This window comes from Triticum urartu, chromosome 7A (genome assembly GCF_056163025.1).
Source record: "Triticum urartu cultivar PI428250 chromosome 7A, HENAU_Tu73, whole genome shotgun sequence".
In the NCBI taxonomy this organism is placed as follows: domain Eukaryota; kingdom Viridiplantae; phylum Streptophyta; class Magnoliopsida; order Poales; family Poaceae; genus Triticum; species Triticum urartu.
Window position 1 is genome coordinate 446,987,826 of NC_141879.1, and position 9,043 is coordinate 446,996,868.

The 9,043-nt window shown below is 47.2% G+C and overlaps 1 protein-coding gene across 1 annotated transcript; it reads left to right on the top strand.

The window, feature by feature from the left end:
* Nucleotides 1-3,476: 3,476 nt before the first annotated feature.
* On the top strand, nucleotides 3,477-9,043 carry LOC125531069 (external alternative NAD(P)H-ubiquinone oxidoreductase B2, mitochondrial). The gene is made up of 10 exons (XM_048695476.2): nucleotides 3,477-3,691; nucleotides 5,267-5,522; nucleotides 5,818-6,024; nucleotides 6,263-6,513; nucleotides 6,707-6,923; nucleotides 7,009-7,113; nucleotides 7,583-7,855; nucleotides 7,963-8,084; nucleotides 8,356-8,475; nucleotides 8,584-9,043. Exons 1-10 carry the CDS (start codon nucleotides 3,600-3,602, stop codon nucleotides 8,669-8,671), a joined length of 1,731 nt encoding a protein of 576 aa, XP_048551433.1. The 5' UTR covers nucleotides 3,477-3,599; the 3' UTR covers nucleotides 8,672-9,043.

Genomic DNA, 9,043 nt, shown 5'->3' on the forward strand with positions numbered 1-9,043 from the left:
CACTCTAAAATATGTCTATATATATCCGTATATGATAATCCATTTGAAATTTCTAAAAAGACAAATATTTAGAAACGAAGAGGGTATTATACATACGTATTGTGTCACAGAGCCAGGCTCAGCATCATCCAGTGGTGAAAGCATCATCCAGTGGTGAAACTTGACCGTGCAATCTCGAAGAGAGCATGATCGCTCCGACGTTGGAGCTTTGGATTTTCATCTGATGTGATAATTCAACGTACTTGCAGATTATTAGCAAGCGCGTGCTCCCAAAGTTAAGCTAATTAGGACCGCTGGTTAGGCACGTACCTGGGCAGCGTTGGTTCCATGGCCGGCCAAAAGCAGCACCCACGCAACGGCGACGAGAACAAGTAATTTAGCCATCGTCGCCTCGGCTAATTTGCTTTGCGCTCAATAATGTACGTGGTGATGAGGAGAACATGCCACACATGCGCTTATATATAGAGAGAGAGGCCGGTTTCATCCAGATAAATTTGGAAATGTTGGCTAGTTGTCTGTACTAGTGTCTAGCGGGATGAGGTCAACTCGGCCAGGTTCCAAGTTCGACTCTGTCCGAGTAGTTTTTGTCACATCGCCCTTAAGGAAGTGAAGAAATACTTTTTACGTCACGCGTTAAGAAAAAAAAGCTGGCTCCGTGCCTGATGGGCCGGCCCAGTCGAGTCCACAGCCAATAATCCCAGGATTTAACAGCCACATCGACAATCCCTGTTTAGGAACTCACTTCAGGTTTAAAATAGCCCGGGATTAAAGAGTTCGGTGTGCTAATTTTTGGAATTGGAAATTTAAGATTTGATTTAGTTTTTGTCTATAAATTCAGGGTTTATTTTAAACTTTTTTCTTTCCATGCTGTAAAAATTGTTTTAGCACGCTCCATGTTGCGTGTCCAAATATTTTCCCGTTCGCTCATCGCTGGCAGCCGACAACGAGGTTTCGGCGACCAAGTAAAGAAGAGCAACTTTAAAAGGCCGATCCATTTCGTTCGCCTGCGTCCGTTCGGATTGGCGTGTACAAAAGTGACGGTCCAACGCGCCAATCTAAACCTAAATCACGTCTGTGTCGCGTCCGCGCCGACGTATTTGCGGTTCAAATTTGCGCCCCAAATGCGTCGGCGCGGACGCTGAACGGACGCTTCGCGCGTCTTCTCGCTGTCCGTTGCGTCCTCACATGGCGGCCGTCCAACTACCAGCTGCCCACGCGGTCAGCTTAATTTATGACCATGGATCCATATGTCAGCGACGGCGCTCATTCTTTTTTAAGTCGGCCATGGGGCGGGGCCGTCCACATCTGCCAAGTTTTGCTCCCTCGTCGCCGGCAAACCCTAGCCATCACAACCACAGCGAGATGGGCCTCTTCTCCGGCGCCAGCGGCAGCAAGGCCAAGGGCAAGGCCCCCGCCACCCCTTTTCCCTCAGAGTTCTTCCCGCCTCCACCGGCGCTGGCGCCTCACCGGCAGAGGCGGCGCGTGAACGTGCCAGTGCACCAGGCGGAGTAGCACTGGCAGCACCGCCAGCCTCTGCCGTATCCTGACGTGACCCTGCCGCACGACTGGCATCTGGATCCAGATAGGATCCCAGTGCCGGCGGTGCCGCGGACGACTCGGGCTCACGCAGAGGAAGTGCGGCGCCGGCGGGTGCTGCTGACGCCGGAGCAGTGCCGCGAGGCCGCCTACGCATCTGACTCGCCCAACTGGGCGAGGTGGTTCGCCTTCAAGCACGAGGAGCGAGGCGACGGGATGTTCGCGAGGTCGACTGGAGCTCACCGCCGCCGGCGCTCGTCGTCCGCGAGGAGGACCAGGCGGCGGAGGACGCCTACCAGGCGGCCCTTGCGGCCGTCTACCGCGAGAGCGAGAGGACGAGCGACGCAGGGCAGAGGCGGAAGAGGAGGCTCGGTACGAGGCGACAATGGCGCAGGCACTTGCCCTCTCCGCGGCGGGGCGACAGCGTGGTGCCGCCGGTGGCCCCGCCATCCCCTATCAAGCCTGAGCCCGAGCGGGAGCCGTCCCCCGTCGACCGCTACTCCTGGACGGGAGTAGTGCGCGAGTGGGTACGCGGGCCGCCGGTCTGGTTGGAAGCGACGCCAGCGCAGGAGCCTGACATGATGGCGCTCTGGAACACGGCGTTCGTCTAGGCCGGACTGACGCCGACGCTCATCGACCTCACGAACCCCGAGGACGCCGCCGCCGCCGCCTAGGGCAGCACGCCGCCTTGTAGTTTAGGCTGTTTTTATTTTTTAAATGGAATTATGGACGCGTGGACTCCCGCCGGCCTTCGTGACCGGCTTTAATATTTAATTAATGTTGTTTCTCTTTTTTAATATGAATGCGTTTATTTTTTTCTAGCGCCGTCAAAATGGGTTCAGACCAGTATGGGGCGCACGCGCCGACCCAAACACGGAAGCGGACATCCGTATCTGACTGACCAATCCAAACAGATAAAAAAGGACATAATCGCCGTCCGTTTGGGTCGGCTGCTCGAAGGAAGCTCTTTTGCGCGGCATGTGGCGCACGTCACGCACGGCTGGTGAACGGCGGTGGTCAAGGGGGAGGAAGGAAGCCGTTGTTGCTGCCTCTGCGATTCACGTTCCCTCTCCGCGTGCGTGTGTCCGTCCATATGGAGAACGTGGCCAGGCCACCAAACGGGGCGGGCGTATCGCGTACGTTGTTGTACGTACTCTACTTGGTATTTTGCCGGTGCCCGCGGAGTTCCTCTGGAATCTTTCTTTCTTGCCCCGGACGTAAGGGATGGATCCAGCCAGCCAGCTCCTTGTAGGATTCGCCGCCTGCGTCTCTCTCTCTCTCTCTCCGCTTCGCTGTTTGTCCAACCAGCGGTTGAGGGGCGCCCCGCCTGTGCACGTTCTAGAAAGAGAGGAGCCAGACGAATATCAGAATATACTCCTCCATCTTCTTGGGACACAAGTCAGGAATCAGCTAGTACAACTCGTACTGTTCTTACCACGTCGGCAGTGCGTTGGTCTGCCGTTGATGACCGGCCTTTCTTTGACTGCCTTTCGCGTAAGTGGAATCACAATTTAAAAACTTGGGGAGAAATGAAAAATCCGAACAGAAAACTTTGGAAAAAATGACGACTCTGAAGGCGGCTGTACCACAGCGACAGCGCGGATGCGCCGACTGGTGGTGGCGGCCTGGCCTAGACGAACCATGCGCCGGCGTGTCGCCGTCGGGGTTCGCGACAGTGTGGCAGGCAGGATCGATCCCTCTCGCGCTAGCCGTCGGTCCGATGGAAAGGGAGGGAAGGAGGGAGAGAACGGGCGTTGGGCGAGGCCGCTTTAGCATGCCAACCACGTGTGTCTAGCTCAGGTCCGGAACTGACGACCCATGTTCCTTCCGCCCGGGCCCACCCACCAGTCACACCAACCCCCCGCCGCACCGCCACCAACACGGCGCCAACCACGGGAGGAAAAAGTGCAGACGCGTACTAGCAGAATATAAGCAGTTCACGGGCGAGGCGGACGAGGTGGCCATTTCTTTTCTTCTACAGCTCCTGCTAGTAGTACGTTCCAGGATCGCCGGAGCCCCGGAAGAAGAGCAAAGCGTAGCGGAGGAGGGAGAGGAAGAGAGAGATGAGGTGGACGGCGTTCGCGTGGGAGAGCGCGTCCCGGGCCTTCAACAACCGCCCCACCTTCACCGGCCTCGTCGTCGTCCTCGCCGCAAGGTCCCTCCTGCTTGCTTTCCCTTCCTCCGCCCGCTAATTTCCCCCCTCCCCCTTGGCGCTGGGGCTTGGGGATTTCGACCGGATCTGCTGCCACTGCATACCTCGTGTGGCCGCTAGACTGCAGCAGCATTTTCGCGCTCGACGCAAATGTTGGGCACGAATATTTGGAGCGTCCTGTCATTTTTCTCGGGTTTTCTTTTCTTTGTTCAGAAAAAAAAAGATAATATTCGGTGCCTTCATCGTTTCGTTCGTGGATCCTGGCCGGGATAGAAATATTCGGTGGTTGCTGCGGTTTCTCATCCTCTGAGCCACCGAAACTGTTGTATCAGTTCGAGATCGCCTCGGGTATTAACGGGATTCAGAGCTCACATAATAGCTCTACCTAGATCGATTCTCCATCAGAGGGTACCTCTGTTTTACCAGATTTCAGAATGCTAGAAAATGAGGGGGGAAATATAAGGATAGAGTCATTTCTTTTATATAACTGATGAAATGGGAAGAAAATAGTTAGTTAAACTAATTCTTCTTTCCACCTGTTTCGACCGGGCCCTCGTTTTCCAGCTACTTCTCGAATCTGATGTGTCCCCTACATCGCTGTGGACCTCGTATGCCTGCTGTATATTCTGCCATGGTCCATGTGGCCAACAAGAAGAAAAATTGCCCTTGATTTCTTCGTCCCGGTTTCAGTATTTTTCTAATACCAATTGTGCCTTTTCTCTATAAAACAATACTTGGAATATTTAAGAGCGGGGTCGTGAATACATTATAATTTGGTGAGTTGGTGCCATGTGCTGATTGCCATTTTATATGTGCTTTTGGACTGCTAGGCAAATGCTGGACTTCTGAATAATACATTTCTTCAATTCCTTGATTTTCTTGGTTAATGATTCGGCTGCAACATGCTTTGTATTTGTTTCTCTGCAATGTCTAAATAAATTTTATATGTATGTCATATGACTGTTTTGCGTGTATGAAAAGAGAGGCCTTGTCTAAGTAGTCTTGCGCTGTGATTGATACAATGCGATCACAAAATAAATATTTTTGTGCAAAGCTGCAAGACATGGACTGCTCCTGCTACCAGGTATACATAAGTGTAGCTGTTAAAAATGACATTGGTTCCTTCACAGAAGAAGACGACAATGGTAGATGATTGGGCTATAGGATTAATTTTCTGAGCATATATAATTGTCCTTGTCTATGCAGAGACTAGGCACACTCCCTCTTTTCTGGAAGAAACCATATTGTCCTTGTCTTGATCTATTTTAACGTTTTCATTATTTGGAGTGATGTAATTCAGTCGCAACTTAAAGAATATTTTTCAGTAAGCGGTAGCTTCGATGTAAAACACACCAATGAGGTTCATTAAAGAGTTAGTGTTATGAGTTCCTAAATGATTTGTATTACTAGAACAGCTATCTTACTATTTTTTTATATTAAGGGTGGCTTCAATGTAGAACACACAAATGAGATCATTTAAGATGCCTGAATAATTCCAAGAACTTCTAAATGTTTTGCATTGCTAGAACAGCTGTCCTATTTGCAAACCTGCTGATTTATGGTCTGCCGAATTTGCAGTAGTGGAGGAGGCCTCGTCGCATATGCAGACTCTCAGCCAGACCAGCCCCAAGGATTTAAAAAGAAGAAAGTAGTGGTTCTTGGAACTGGCTGGGCTGGCACCACATTCCTGAGGAATCTTGATAGCAAACTGTACGATGTCCAGGTCATTTCACCTCGGAACTACTTTGCATTCACACCCTTGCTCCCAAGTGTTACCTGTGGAACAGTTGAACCAAGGAGCGTTGTTGAGCCAATCCGTAGGATTCTGGAGAAGGTATGATTTCTTCCATAAATTTCGGTGAACTTGTTGAACAATTCTAGAACTTTTATTCTTTCACAACCTGCTGAATGCCATGTACTCCAAATACTGGAATGGCTTGTTTTCACGATGGTACAACAAAATTCCTGACCTTGCTCATCTTGCTCAAGACCTATCTTGAATCCCAATAGTGAAGTTCGTTATCTAGTGAATAGTCATATTTCATACTTGAACACTACATTCGTTCATAGCTAAGTCAGATGATTAATTATGTGCCAAATGAATTAACGTTCGTTCTTAATACTGACAGAAAGGTGGAGACTTCAAATTCTGGGAAGCAGAGTGCTTCAAGATTGATCCAGCAAACAAGAAGATTCATTGCCGCTCAAATATGGGGACAAATCTTGATGGAAATGGCGAGTTCTTAGTTGACTATGACTATCTGGTGGTAGCTGTTGGAGCTAGGTCTAACACATTCAATACTCCCGGTGTGACAGAGAATTGCCACTTTTTGAAGGTAAGCTTTCGTATGGTTTGTATGAAATAAATTTGCCTCCAGTTTTAGGTCCATAACTACATTAATCTGCTTTATTTATATACACGTCTGACAAAGGAATGAATCTGGTTCAAACCATTCAGTTATGTTGTGCAAGATAAATAGTTATGTTAGTCTTTTAAATGATCTTACTGCATTTTAGTTGTTTCTAAGCTTCTGCCCTTATTGCTCCGTTCATATGGTCCTATTATATTCACAGGAAGTGGAAGATGCCCAAAAGATCCGAAGGAGTGTGATGGACTGCTTTGAGAAGGCAAGCCTCCCATACCTTAATGAAGAAGAGAGGAAGAAGAATCTTCACTTTGTTGTTGTGGGAGGTGGACCTACAGGCGTTGAATTTGCGGCAGAGTTGCATGATTTTGTTACTGAAGATCTATCCAAGCTCTATCCTTCTATTCAGCATCTTGTCAAGATATCACTGATCGAAGCTGCAGATCACATACTGACTATGTAAGGCCATACCGGTCCTCTCTTACTTTTGATGCTTTATGAACTGAAAGTTCCTACTGCTTTACACTAGGTTGCCACCTTTTTGCTCATGTAATCTACTCCCCAACAGTATGGAAACACATCATCACCTCATCTATGACGTAACATTACTTCCTAGGCTAACAAAATAACAATTGTTTCTTCATTGAAAAAGGTTCGACAAAAGAATTACCAACTTTGCTGAGGACAAATTTGGAAGGGATGGCATTGATGTAAAAACTGGATATAAAGTTGTGAAGGTTTCTAAGGATGCAATTACCATGCAAAATCCAGCTACTGGCGATATTGCAGTTCCTTACGGAATGGCTGTCTGGTCCACTGGTATTGGGACCCGCCCATTCGTTGTGGACTTCATGAAACAAATTGGCCAGGTATATAGACCTTTTTCTTTTGGAGTTGGCTATGTATCCTTCTGTCAGTTCAGCTAGCCAATGAATCATTTCTCTACATATACAGGCTAATCGTCGTGTCCTCGCTACTGATGAATGGCTAAGGGTGCGTGAATGTGATGATGTTTATGCAGTAGGTGACTGTGCTACCATAAACCAGAGGAGAGTAATGGTAAGCAATATAATTTGTTATGTGTTCCTTTTGGTGTAGTGATTCTCCCCTAGTTTCCATGTGGATAGAAAAAGGGTTTTCTTCTCAAACCCCTATGTGCCATTTAACTAGTACTTCCTTTGTAAACTAATATAAGAGCGCTTAGATCGCTAAATTAGTAATCTAAATGTTCTTATATTAGTTTACGGAGGGAGTAGTAAAATTCTTGAGATTATCTTCATTGTATATGTAGTAGATGAGGATTCACATAAATGCTACAAACATATTTGATATGTATTGTTGAATACTTTCGCTAGGATACTTGAACTGCTATATTAGCGGTTTAGACTTACCCAGTACTACCGTATCCATATCCTTTTTTGGTGCATTATAGCTACATGTCAATACATCATAGTGACTTTGTTGATCATTTGCGAATTGTATTTGGTACCATTCAGGAATTTATGTTCTTGGTGTCTAATGCTTGCAGGAGGACATCTCAGAAATATTCAGAGTTGCAGACAAAGATAAATCTGGAACCTTGACTGTGAAAGAAATCCAAGACATCCTGGAGGATATCTACGTGAGATATCCGCAAGTAAAGCTATACATGAAGAGCAAGCAACTGAACGGAATTGCAGATTTAATAAGAACTGGCAAAGGTGACACCGAAAAGGAATCTGTAGAGCTGAGCATTGAAGAGTTTAAGAAGGCTCTTTCACTCGTGGATTCACAAGTCAAGAATCTACCTGCAACAGCTCAGGTTTCCCTTTTTTTCTCTATTGGAATTTTACAATGCACAAAGTTTCAAAGCAACCACTTCAGTTAAAATTCATCGCTTTTTTAGTTCTAAATATTTTGTTCTGTCAGGTTGCTGCACAGCAAGGACAGTATCTTGCGACGTGCTTTAACAAGATGCAGGCTGCTGAAGAAAATCCTGAAGGACCAATCCGCATTAGGGGAGAAGGCCGTCATCGTTTCAACCCCTTCAGGTGCTTATTTTGCATCATTCGTCAACTCATTTCTTTTCCTAACCATTTCTGTATCTTCATTCTGACGAGAATGCACTGTAGTTATTCATGCGAAGTAACTGCTAGAAATGGTTATGTTGAATCTGGAAAGCAGTTAAAAAGAAAATTGAAGATCGAAATATGTCGATAACAGAATAATTAAGGCTGCATGCATGTGCAACTGCTCATACCTGATTGCCTTATTTTCTTTCTTGTCTATTGGCTGATACTATTGCTTTGCTGATTCCTCCAGGTACAGGCATTTAGGCCAGTTTGCCCCACTAGGAGGGGAGCAAACCGCTGCACAGCTCCCTGGTGACTGGGTCTCCATCGGTCACAGCTCACAGTGGCTCTGGTATTCCGTCTACGCAACGTAAGTGCTTGTTTCCTTTTTGATGATGAGAAAGTCAGACTGCGCAATCACCTACGTTTGTATCTAACCTAACACTTGGTTTTTCCCTCCTCTTTGCTATGAGTTCAGCAAACAAATAAGCTGGCGCACGAGGGCACTGGTGATATCTGACTGGGGCCGTCGCTTCATCTTCGGTAGAGACTCGAGCGGCATATAGTCAAAGGAGATATGATTTTGTTTGCGGTATATACAGAGGCTAAGGCCAGTAGTGGTACCTTCTACCCAAGTCTGTTCTTGCAGATGCATATAATCTTTTTTGTCGGGGAAAGAATAAAAGTAACCCTGCACTTCCCTAGTGCTCCACGGAGAAAATTCCTTTGTACCTTTTTACTCTCGAGTTATACTTCTGCGGCACGTGCAAACTCGCAGATTAATTTTGTAGTCCTTCCACCACAAAGATAAGCAAAGGGCCAGTTTGGACCTGTTTTTGTTCTGAAAAATCCTGTTTGTGCGGAGGCCTGATTTTGTCATGCGAAATGCTGTTGATGTGGACACCAGATTTTGTGCTGTGAAACACTGTTTGCGTGAA

Bases quoted from the DNA above. Each gene is read 5' to 3' on its own strand.
- LOC125531069 (XM_048695476.2), top strand. From the start codon at position 3,600: ATGAGGTGGACGGCGTTCGCGTGGGAGAGCGCGTCCCGGGCCTTCAAC. The intron at 6,924-7,008 runs GTATATAGACCT...CTACATATACAG, and splicing joins TCATGAAACAAATTGGCCAG to GCTAATCGTCGTGTCCTCGC. The intron at 7,114-7,582 runs GTAAGCAATATA...TAATGCTTGCAG, and splicing joins TAAACCAGAGGAGAGTAATG to GAGGACATCTCAGAAATATT.